Source organism: Adiantum capillus-veneris, chromosome 15 (assembly GCF_014529385.1).
Source record: "Adiantum capillus-veneris isolate H3 chromosome 15, ASM1452938v2, whole genome shotgun sequence".
Classification (NCBI taxonomy): domain Eukaryota; kingdom Viridiplantae; phylum Streptophyta; class Polypodiopsida; order Polypodiales; family Pteridaceae; genus Adiantum; species Adiantum capillus-veneris.
This window is the reverse complement of record NC_140945.1, coordinates 114,507,257-114,519,793: the sequence shown is the minus strand read 5'-3', so window position 1 is coordinate 114,519,793 and position 12,537 is coordinate 114,507,257. Positions and strand designations below refer to the sequence as shown.

General features: G+C 41.7%; 1 protein-coding gene across 2 annotated transcripts; it reads left to right on the top strand.

Moving 5' to 3' along the window:
* The first annotated feature begins 342 nt into the window (after positions 1–342).
* LOC147441318 (U-box domain-containing protein 52-like) lies at positions 343–7,276 on the top strand. Of its 2 annotated transcripts, XM_086482995.1 has the most exons (9): positions 343–856; positions 1,042–1,163; positions 1,314–1,435; positions 2,048–2,265; positions 2,351–2,955; positions 3,710–3,856; positions 3,938–4,513; positions 4,627–5,397; positions 5,543–7,276. In XM_086482995.1, exons 1-9 carry the CDS (start codon positions 673–675, stop codon positions 5,726–5,728), a joined length of 2,931 nt encoding a protein of 976 aa, XP_086339121.1. In that variant the 5' UTR covers positions 343–672; the 3' UTR covers positions 5,729–7,276. The 2 variants fall into 2 exon arrangements, with proteins under 2 accessions (XP_086339121.1, XP_086339122.1); XM_086482996.1 differs by lacking the exons at positions 343–856; positions 1,314–1,435 and having other exon boundaries at positions 1,051–1,163.
* Positions 7,277–12,537: the final 5,261 nt, after the last annotated feature.

The window sequence follows — 12,537 nt, the reverse complement described above, 5'->3', positions numbered from 1 at the left end:
CCTTTTCGACAGGCTGCTACGCCATCATCGGAAGAGCTCCCTACCTTTTCGCTGGGGGGCACTTCAAGCACCCCCTACAATTGAGAATCGCCTTTTTACAGGCAGCAGCAAGTCACTTCCTTCGCATCACACACAAAATCTGCAGAGTTGACCGATAATTGCAGGTAAAATTGCTAGGTTGCAGCAGTGTATGAGGCTCTGATTCCAACAGAGAGGACCTTGCACGATATTATGAGCCCTCCAAAATGGAGGGCTTATGGAGGAGCCCTCTAAGTCTCACAAACTTTTGACGCGTGATCAAAACATTGTGAGGTCATCAAAATTGAAAATTTGAGGACATACATCAAGGCAGAAGGTGCTGGGAAGAAGCAGTACAGGGAGGGGAGACGCTGAGGTCGGAAACATCGAGGACGTGAAAGTCGAATATTCTCACAAGATCCCCCCTCGCTCTCGCTCTCTCTCTGCGCTCTGCTAGCTTCTCTCTCTCTCTCTCTCTCTCTCTCTCTCTCTCTCTCTCTCTCTCTAAGTTTGTGGCTCTAGCATCTAGCGGCGATCCTCTCCCGCTTCATCGGAGCTGCATTGGCTCTTTATCTTTTTGAAATTTCAACGTCAATTTGAACACCCAAGACTCCCGCAGAAGACCCATTACACCCTATCCTCTGCGTCAAGGGTATGGCTGACATCAAAGAAGAGTCAGATTCAGCTGTGGTGAACCCTCCTAGAGTAGGCATCGGTGTGGGAACTGGACTCAGTGGTCTTCTTGCCTTGAAGTGGGCTCTTGAGAGGATTGTCCCTCCCGACAGTTCGGTCCACCTCCTCCATGTGCAGTCACCGCTGCGCTATATCCCGTATGCAAGTAAGCTCATTTGCGTTTTCTTTGTACAGAAACATTCCAAGAGAACTTGCATGCAAATAAATTGCAAGTGAGTAATCCTCTGCATTGATAAAATCTTTACTACAGCATTTCAAGTCCTACAGTGTTAGTTGTCTTGCTCGATAAGGACTTGGGATTAGTATCCATTGCGTCTTTTTTGTTCACAGTGGGAGGCAAATTTCCCGTCGAGAAGGCCAATCGCGAGACAGTGAAGAGGTTCAAAGAAGATATTCGTTTGGAGAAAGAAAACCTATTGAATAATTATAGACAGCTGTGCGACAAGAGGAAGGTGCGCGAATGTGGCTTTTTGGTTTATTTTTTAGAAATGGCGAATGCTGCCGAAATTTGGCGTCATTTGTTGTATTTGAGTAGCCCACTGGAGTGAATTGTCAGAATTGAGCATCAAATTTGTCTTGCTTGCTAAAAATTGTCCTTTTAGGTCAAGCATACAGTGTGTTATTCAGAAAATGATTCAGTCCAGAAAGGGCTAGTGGATCAGATTATGAAACTTGGCATCACGAACTTAGTTTTGGGGACTTCATCACAAAGTCTTCTATCAAGGTATGTGACAAGCCACTGGCGGCTGCCCATTTTATTGATACCTAGCTTGAAGCCGCCACTCTTTAGCACTGATTTTTTCAGTGAGGGTGTCTTAGCATTTTGTCAATGCTATATATGATGGAACTGCTGTTGTATTATATAGTGGATGACTAGTTGTGCTTCTCCACTACCCACTATCTTCATGTACATGATGGCATTTTCAAGCTACCCACAATCTTCTGGCACATGGTGGCATTCTCAAGCATTTTACCCACAATCTTTCGGCACATCGTGGCATTCTCGAGCATTTTATGCACATCAACTCTCATGTTCAAATTTTCATTTAAGGGTATAGCAATAGGTTTACAATTAGCCATCAATAACTGAAATCATTGGGACTTTGGGAGTGAGAATAGTTTGAAAGCAGATGCCTCACTTTATTACGGGATACCAGCCCTATGAATTTTCTTTGTGATAAGAAAATTTAGCAATTTAATGAAGAATGACAAAACAATTGCATTGTTTAAGCTGATTGCATTCTCTCTTTCTCTCTCTTTTTTTGGTGTTTTTATATGTATCAATACTGCTTTTAGAGTACCTTTGTGTCTGATCCTAACTGTCATCTATTCACAGAGCTTTCAAGAAGGAGAGCATTCCAACCTCTGTAGCCAAACATGCTCCAGGTTTCTGCACGGTAATGGTGATATGCAAAGGAAAGCTTTGCTTTGTAAAGGATGCAACAGAGTCCCCTAGTTCTTCATGCAGCCCATCTTCGTCATTGTCAGCTGCAAGTGAGATCAGCATTCCAACAGCGAGTGAGACAAGCACTTCGAGTGGAACGGTGAACGAGGGTAAGGTTAACCTCTCTGTGAAATAACTAGGATGCTTTCTTGACAATACCATTGGCTCATATGAATGGCTCGAGAGGTTTTGCAGATGAATTAATGACAAATGAAAGACCTCAAGATGCAGAAGGAAGCATATGGTCTGATGTTAGGGATAGTATGTGTATTTCTCCACACAATATGCACTTACACAGTGCTTCAATGGATATTTCTCCTAGACCTTCGGGTTCAGATTACTTAAGCAGAACTACAGAATTTGGAGTCCCTGTAATGATGCGAAACTATTCATCACCGTCAGAAAGTTGGTATTTGCAATCTGCACCCACAACACCCTATTCCCGCCAACCTTGGAGCACGATTGATTACAGCATTACACATCCCATCAATCTATATGGAACTGGAGAAGCTTTAGCAAGCGAATCTAGCAATGTGCAGGATCGACTCCCTGCTGACAACAGTAATTTTCAAATGCATGATTATGCCAACCAGAGGATTCCCTCTGAGGATGCAATTAATCCATTTGCTACAGTGGTTCCAAGCAACAATACTGCAGAGTCAGCTCCATATTCTGACCATGATGCTCTCTCTCAAAGCAGCTTGGATTTGGGACATCTAGATAATGTAGACGACTTACCTGCACAAAGGATGCATGTGTCTGCACCAGAAGAATCAGTCATGGCAGTTGCAGACAGCGATGTATTGAACCTTTGCTTTCAGCTTCTTAAGTTCCTGTTAATTATACTGTAGCATAGTATTTCCGGACATGTCCGATTGGGGAACCATACTCTTGGACGTGTCCGAGTTTGATTGACGCATTATTGGAGTTCGGACTTTACTGTCTTAAGGCTCCATTTTTTGCCTTGAGGCTTCATGTTTTGGCCTCTTCATTTTGCTCTTTGCCTAGATTCTAAAATTTCTATGGCGATTCACTGCAATCTATGGTTTTGTGCACCTTTGTATTCTTTAAGTGTCATATGTAGGCCGTTTTTAGTGTGCTGTATGGAATCCTCAGGGGTCTAATCCGTACTTCCATACCCGTCCAAGCCCGACATATGGAAAAACTATGCACTGTACCATTCTTATATAAGTGGTTGAACGATTGTATTGATTAAGGGAGGAGTGGAACAGTAGAAGCTGATACCTATTGAGTCACCAAGTAATAGAGCTGATTTTAAGGGGAAAGTAGGAGCTAATGTCAACTTAATAAAAGCATTTCTCTCTGTCATTATGCTTGGTACTCTTAATTATCCTATAACTTCTACAATTGGTATCAGAGCCCTACTGTGATTAGCATTTCCTAATCACTAGTGTTAGATCCTAATTACCCCTTAGCCTCTTTAATCACTCTTTCTCTAGCTAAACCTACACACTAATTTTTGGTTTTTGAAAGTGAGTAGCCAGTTAGTTGATGTGTAATGCTCTCATTGATGGACGAGTGACATAAATGCAGGGTGTAGTGGCTTCAGACAGCAGTTATCTACTGCAAAAGCAGCTGCATGAAGCCAAGCAGTCTGCAGACTGGGCTCAGAGAGAAGCAGAAATGCAAGCATGTAATCTCAAAAAGGCAGAGGAAGTGGTCGCTAGTGCCAGAAAAATGGTGCTTCCTGCAGCACTTAATGACTCTCTTTGCTTTCAAGTATAAATTCAATGCCTTAACATTGTATAATCAAATTTGCAGATTGTGGAGCATGAGAGGCGTCGGGATGAAGCTCTCAAGGAAGCAAATCTGGCAAAGCAGCAAGCAATCAGAGATGCCAATAGACGCGAGGAGGCACAAGCTGCATTGCAAGTGGCATTGAGAGAGAGAGGCACTTTACAACAGATGCTAGCAGAGGAGGTTAGAAACCATCAGGAAACTCGAGCGCAGCTGGAAACTCAGAGAAGGGTGGCGGATGCTTATGTGGTGGAGGCAGAAACTGCGAGGAAGCGATATGAGGAAGCACTGGTAAATCTTGCAGACGTAACCAGAAAACTGGAAGTAGAAAGTGAGCTGAGGAAAGCAGCAGAAGCCAAAGCTTCCGAAGAGTCTGTTGCAAAACTGAAGGCTGTTGCAACTCTGCAAAATGAACAGCAAAAGTATACCGAGTACACGTTTCAAGAGCTACAGAACGGGACAAACAATTTCCATGAAGATAACAAACTGGGAGAAGGTGGGTATGGACCTGTCTTCAGAGGCAAATTGCACCACACCACTGTCGCAATCAAAGTTCTTGCTCACGATGGGTCACAAGGACGTGAGGAATTTCAAAGCGAGGTGATGACAACACCTGTCAAGATTTTGTGTGCATTGGCATTCCTAGCGTGCATCTATGTTCATAGACTGGTTCCTGCTATTGGGCAATAACTGTGTGTGATTGGCACTTGCAGGTGGAAGTCTTGAGTCGCATTCGCCATCCTCACATGGTCATGTTGCTTGGAGCGTGCCCTGAGAAAGGTTGTATCGTGTATGAATACATGGCAAACGGTAGCCTCGAGGACCGGCTGAATTGCAAAAACGGTACTCCTCCTCTGCCCTGGTATGTCCGATTCAGAATCTGTCTAGAGGTTGCTATAGCGTTGCTGTTTCTCCACTCTCGCCCTCAGCCCATTGTTCATCGTGATCTGAAACCTGGGAACATATTACTGGATCACCACTTTGTTAGCAAAATTGGTGATGTTGGCCTCGCCAAATTGGTGCCAAACAATCTCACATTCAGCGTGACAATGTACAAGGAAAGTGTGCTAGTGGGGACCTTTGCTTATATGGACCCGGATTATCAAAGAACTGGTGTTGTGAGCTGCGAGTCGGATGTGTATGCTCTGGGGATTGTCATGCTACAGCTTTTGACAGGCCGGCCAGCAGTTGGAGTTGCCAATTTGGTTGAAGAGGCAGTGGATAGAGGAAAGTTTGAAGGGGTCCTTGATAAGTCTGCTGGTGAATGGCCCTTGGCTGAGGCCTTGGCCATTGCATGTTTAAGCTTGCAATGTGCAGAACCCAGAAGGAAACATCGACCCAATTTGGAGAAGGATGTTCTTCCTCAGCTGGAGAGAATTCAAAATGTTGCAGGCCTAGCAGCTGCTAACATGGCTAGTGCTGGTCCATCCTCTTCTGGCATGACACCCATCATTCCAAGCTTTTTCTTCTGTCCCATTTTACAGGTATGACCCCTTATCCCTTCTCATTTAGAGGTGTACTTAAATGCAATTATAGTTTGAATTCCCGTTTGAATTGAGCTATAATGTGAAATCAGTGTATTAGATGTTGGCCGTGCTGTTGTTAACTTAAGGGCTGATTTTGGAGCAGGAAATTATGGAAAGTCCGCACATTGCGGCTGATGGTTTCACTTATGAACACGATGCTATAAAGCTCTGGCTTCAGGAGCATGACACATCACCCATGACAAATCTGAGACTTAATCACAAGAATCTCACGCCTAATCATACACTGAGGTCAGCTATCAGAGAATGGTATGAAAATGGTTTGATTTGAGAGGTTGACATTTATATTTTCGCAAGCCCTTTTAGTCTGACACAAACCACAAGCTCCATATTCATAGCCAATCCCCTGTATTTGCACAACCTCCATCCCTATTTATGTTTGATGTTGTGTCAAATTTACGTGTTGTCATTGTATGAATACTCTGTCCATAACATGTTCATAGTACCTATTCTGATAGCTACCTCAATCAGTCCTCCTGTTCTCATGCATGTCAATGTTGTAAACTTGTATGTACTTTTTTTAATTACCCTTAGTATGTGGAATCACATGAGGTCTCCTGGTTCCAGTCTTTTGGTGGAACTCAAGCTTTATAGCCAACCTTATCTTTTCTCATCACGTACATCCTGTTCTATGTTTCATGGCCATGCTATGTATGCCTGTGCCTTTAATCTGTGCTTGCCGAGCCAAGATGCCACTCCAAATAGTTGCTACAATGAATTCATGTTTCTACTGTATTATGTGAGTGTATACTATCCTGTGTGCTTCTTCTTATAGCCCAAATTTTACCTACCCCTCTCAGTCGCTCGATTATCTGTGATTCAAATGCCCGACAAACCGACTGCTAAAGAGGATTAAGTCCTTTCAACTCTACTCGAGTATGTTAGGAAGAATCTTTGTTCTCCGCCCCCCAGGGTCATCCCCAGGTACAACGGCATTGACAACTTGGCTGAATGCATTGAAGGACTCTTGTTTCCAGTTATCTACCACGAATGATGACTTTCACTGGAGGCTATGGTGTATGAACACTGCTTGCAATGTCTTTGTTTAGTCAAAACATATTGGAAACCATTCCAAGGACGTACTCATTACTCTGTCCTATCGCAAGGGACGTACGCATTACCAACAGGACTTCGATTGTCAGAGGTTTAGCATCAGCCATGACTGTATGGGCGCTGTTCTTTTACTCTTGGAGATCCTCTGTGTGAGAAACCTCCACTTGAGAGTACTTTGATGAAAAAGGTCAGGGTAGTAACCTCTGCTTTAGTCTCTGCAGGATTGTGAGCTTCACAATAACTCAAAGTTAACCTTTTACTGAGCTTCAGAACATCCTTAGTCTGTCTTTGTAATGACTATTCTTGGCAGGGCCATTGCCAACAAATCTCTCATTCAATTTTTATTAACCCCACCTATACTAATCTCATGGCCATCGTCACTTTCTCAATGGTAGTTATAAGCTCAACTTTCTGGCCTTCAATAGAGTCAGTATTATTTATTAGCATAAGAACTTCTTCTTTCATGCTTAGCTCTTTTCTTCCAATGAATCATATCCAAAGACCAAGTGGTAGAGACGACTTACTATGAATTCGTAAGGTACATGCTGTTTGAAGCAACCATGAAATCTCAGATTGAGTCTAGCAACCAGGCAAGAAAGAAAATAATGTGCTTTCTACACTTTGTAGAGTACTCATCAAAGGTTTGATTAAGCCCCCCAAAAAAAAAGTAAATCTTGTGCATCCAAGCAAGTAACCTTGGCTCTTTTTTGATGGCCATTATGTATAGGTTTGATTCCCAAACAGGAAAATTTGCTTACTTTATCTATTGGTAACATCCATGACTAAAAAGCAATATTGAACAAAACATAAACAAGTTATTTAATAAAAAGTGAGAATATTATTGGATAAGTTTTGCTCAAAGTTAGAAGCCCTAAAGGGTCTTGACCTAATAGAAATGTTCATGAATATTGAAAAGGCACCTATTCTCGTCAATCACAATTTATCTACTAAATGAATAGTAACTTGTCACTCCACAAGCACAAAACATTGCGGTTATTCACAGGTGTACTCTACATAACTTGTGTATCATTTTGTATGCATTCGTATTGGAACCTTGCGCAAAGTAATGGTAATGAAAAGAGGCTTTGTTGTTTGCATTGATTGCCAAATCAATTATTTGAACCAAGAACTCTAGGGGAATATGATGTCACATCTATGAATTCTCCCCTCCTGTCTGACAGGCACATCGTCAAGAAAAGGCATCGTAATTTGAGGTATAAAGTCACATAAGACTGTTCATACCACTCATCACATGTGAAATTGAATTAGTTGCTCTTTAAGGTAAGATGCACATCCTTACCAATCCTAAAGTTGTCTTCATCATAGTCAAAGTTCGTGCTTTCCACATCTGGTTGGAACTAATCATACCCTAAGTAAAAATCCCCCACAGAATATATCGCCCTTCCTAAAAATGCCTTTGCAAACTCACGTACAATTGGCCTTGTACCCACATTCCTAATTGTAACCTTGTTCATAGGCCGCAAAGATTAGGTTGCAAAGTAGCTTGCTCCATATTATCCTTGCAATCCTTTGGTAGAAGTAATGCCTTTGATTTCACTTTCTTTGTCGTAGATTAATACTTAGTCTCCACTCCTACTTCAATTCCTTGAGCATTTCCAAAATCCTCAATGAACTCTACACTATTTACACATTTTTGTTCACTCCACTTCAAGTCCTCACACTTTGTAAAAGAGATAGATCCATAGTTTATTAATCCTACAAAACCTGTAGAAAACACATCCTTTGCATATACATCATGTGAGAACTTCTCTCTTATTGTACCACTGTACTTCTGCCCTACAATGGTACATGATCAAAACCCCTCATATCTTTGTAGTTTTTGTTTGTCTTTGGCAAGGGTTTCTCTCTAAGAGTGTCATAGTTCCTTTCATGGTCCACACAAACAGTAAGGAATTGATCTGCATGCTTCTCATCCCTACTCTTTATCTTAGCATAAGCGAATCCATCATCCATCACCTATCACCTTTGTTTCCATACGAATAGCAGTGGATATATGACTACCCAAGGATAAGAGGATCTGTGGACATCTCTAGTACAAAGAAGTTTTGGTCATCTTTCACATGGTCACCTTCACATGTGGACAAGCTCCTTATAGCTCCCTTGATGAGTTATTTGTTGCACAAATCATCCATCCATAATTTATATCTATTGCCCATTTTCCCTTTGATATAGATTCTTTTCCATGAGGTTAATCTTTGACCCATGATCTATTAGTGCAATGTATGGCTCTTTTAAGTCTTCCACTTTTATCTGGGTCTCAGTAGTTGCTCTTATCCAATGATTCTTAGAGTAATAACTCTTGTGAGTGGCCTCAACTATTGAGGTGTGTACCATACTCCGCACCACCAATTAGTCTACCTATGTAAACCCCCTCTACCCTAGATGAGCCTACATTAGATCACAATAGATCTACCACGACATGACCACTTATGCCACATGAAAATGCTCTCTCTTCTCCTATAAAAGAAGCCTTATCTACACACTTTGTACCATATCATTTTGAGCCTTGTTTGTAAGCATGTTTTGTCATTAGTTTATTATCAATAAAATTTATGTTTTTCTACTTCAATTAGTGTTAATCTCTTTTTCTAATCTCTTGTGATTAACTCACTAACTACATCATCAATGGAAGCCTGTAACTTCCACCATAGCTAGACTCTTTCAAATGGTATTAGAGCCTAGCATAGGCTAGCATCTCCTAGTCCTAATTAGGTCATAGGCATCCCCTAATCTCTCTTTATGCTAGATCATTAGGCTTATCTCTCCTACCCTAGTGGTTGAATAAATCTTCTTTGCATTTGCATTTGTTAGTCACACAATAAGCTTAACAATTGAGCAATTTACTACTCTTGCATTGCATTTGATTTAGGCAACAAATACTTGCATATAGCTTTGCCGTTCTCTACTATTGATCATCTCTCTACAAACCCCTTTCCAAGAGCCATCCATTGCTATCAATTTTCTCTAATCAGATTCCATAGGAGCAATTGATTGGTCGATTATTCTAGAAGTTTTAGTGTTTTTTTTAAACCTCTAGAATCCTTGTAGATCCAAAGATCAATGTGTGTGTGTGTGTGTGTGTGTGTGTGTGTGTGTGTGTGTGTGTGTGTGTGTGTGTGTGTGAAGCATTAACCATTTAAAGCTCACCGAATATCTTTGGACCCACACAATCTTTTGTGGAAGTTGTGCTATCAAGGCATGTGGGTGGGAAGGAGGCAAGCCCACAAAAAGGGCGCTTACACACAAAGGCCACTCAATGGACTTCAAAACAAGTGCTCAAGCAGATTTCACAGACATAGGTGGATCCGTGACCAATTAGTTGTGCTCATCTCACACAAATCCATTTGCAGGTAGCAGTCCATAGCACAAATCTAAGGCCCACTACCAGCCCCCTTGAGCTCTGTCCATTTGTGGACCTCACCCCAAGCACGTGGGGGATTTCACCCACAAGGGAGCAACGCTTTTGCTTCTCATCTACAAGCTCTTTGGGGCCAAGAGCCCTTTCTTACTAGCTCAAAATCCTCGGCCTCTAAGAAAGCATTCCCAAAGCAACCCCTGAAGCCGAGCATTCCAAGGGGATAATGGTCTTGAAAAAGACTGATCATATGGAGGGGCTCATCAACAAGGAGTACTTGAAGAATTATGAAGATCGTGAAGAAGTAGATTCAAGCTACAACAAAGACAAAAAGCATGAAGATAAAGAAGTTTGCAATACATTTGGACAATTTGTATGCAATGCCACCATTTGCATCTACAGTCAACTTTGATGACAATGTTTGAGGGGAGGAGAGTCATCAACCAAACAATGCAACGACATTTGAAGACAAAGATGGACTACAACAACTTTGATGACAATCTTTGAGGGAGGAGAGTCATCAACCAAATAATGCAACACCATTTGAAGACAAAGATCAATTATAACAACTTTGACAACACAAATACTTTGAAGTAGGCATCACCGACATTTGGCTCTCCAACATCGGAGACACTCAATTGCAAGCACCCATTTTAATTTTATAACCCACCACTTAGTTGACTACTACTCTCTAGGGGAAGTAATTTGTTTGGCCTATATCCTATTGTAGAATTCTTTAGCCCTAGACCTAGTTGGCAAATCTCCAAGGAGGAAATTTGACTTTTTTATGGTGCTACATTGACATCAAACAAGGGGAGGGTTGTTGGGGTGTGTGCCATACTCTGCACCACCAATTAGTCTACATATGGAGGACCCCTCTATCTTAAACAAGCCTACACTACATGAAACCTAGATCTACTCCCGGGGGATTCACCATGGAAAACTTACCGCACCACGTAAGTGCAGGGGAGGGGGGTTTTTTTACAAGTTACATAAGCGTATAAGTTAGGGGTAGGCCCCCAATAATTTATCTCCCAAGTTGGAAAATAAGAGAGGGGGGTATCATATTGGGGGGGGGGGGGGGGGAACTAACCCAGGTTGATTACTTGTAATGATTGGTCACCAATGTGCACTAGAACCTGGATGAATTTAGGGAAAGGTTTTTATCATGTCACACAATAAATTTTGCATCAAGACGGTCATAGATAAGGATTGATTTGGAGCAGGTCAAGAGTTGATTTACACCAGCTTTGGATGGGTCAGAATTGGAGAGTAGCCAGAGTGCAAGTTGATCGGGCACATAGTTTGAAAGTCAAACTAAGACACATCGAGGGTACATTTAATTGTCAATAGAAGTGGTTCCTTAGTACATTGCCAGTTACTATGCTACACACTCTTTGACTAGTTTTACTCCATTAGATCATGTGAGACCTAGATTTTATATGTAAGATAGGGGTATGATATTTTTCTTTATTGATTGACGTATAAGCATAGAAAGGGGGTCATATTCCCTAATATGAGTCGTATATAGGGGTTTTATCAAAGTTGTCCGCTCGCAGGTGGTGTCCTGTTTTGTATATAGAGTGAATCCCCCGGGGATCTACTGTGACATCATCACTTATGTCATATGAAGAAGCTCTCCTTACTACCATAAAAGAAGCCCTATCTAAACACTTTGTGCCCTATCATCTTGAGCTTTGTTTGTAAGCATGTTTTTTCATTAGTGTATTATATATCAAATCCATGCCTTTCTACTTCTATTAGTGTTAATCTCTTTCGCTCTAATCTCTTGTGATTAACTCACAAACTACACTATGAATGGGATCTTAGAACTTCACCTTTCATTAAATTCATCTTCATCCTCCAAGAAGCAAACCTATTTTACACCTCCTTTGAGTTGGTAAAATCCAACAACATTTTCATCACTTTGCTTACCATAAACCTGTACACCTTGTGCATTGAAAGTTTCTCCTTCACCTTGTACATGGATAGCCTCAATTAAAGACTGCTACTTTCTCATGATAATGTCAATGATTTCTTCACCAAACTCTCGCTTTGCAATAGTCGACAGAGCACGGCATCCCTGAAAAATACAAAAAGCAACATGGTACTCAAAATAAATCAACAAATCTGTAGAGGGGCACATGATCTGAGAGAGAGATAGAGAGCGAGACACGGCACAAAAACACATGCAAATGCACCTCCTAGAGCTGAGTTCTACATAGGCACACACACAGAGGAGGGGTGGGACTAAGTGCAATCCCCCCCCCCCCCCCTTCCCTGTGCAAGAGTGAGCATTTTCCTCTTGCACGTATCTACTTATAGATTTCTTGAATGCTCAAAATGATTACAAACTGACTGTTTACACATAAAATGACCATAGTGTTAAGTATGGAGCTTAATTTACCCCTTGTGATTTTTTGTATTAAAAACGCATTTGTAAGGCCTCTGTTATGAGGAGAAGCCATCGTGCGTGAAGAAAAATCACTCGCCGGAAACCAAAATTTTCACGGCTAGTCTTGAGCGCCAAAATATTCATTTTCGTCGGAATATTATGGCCGAACGACGGCTAGAAAGTGGTCAAAAAACGGCCGGTCTTGGCTGGTGGTTGGAAGTCAATGGTCGGTGGGCGGTGGCTGAATTCAATGGCA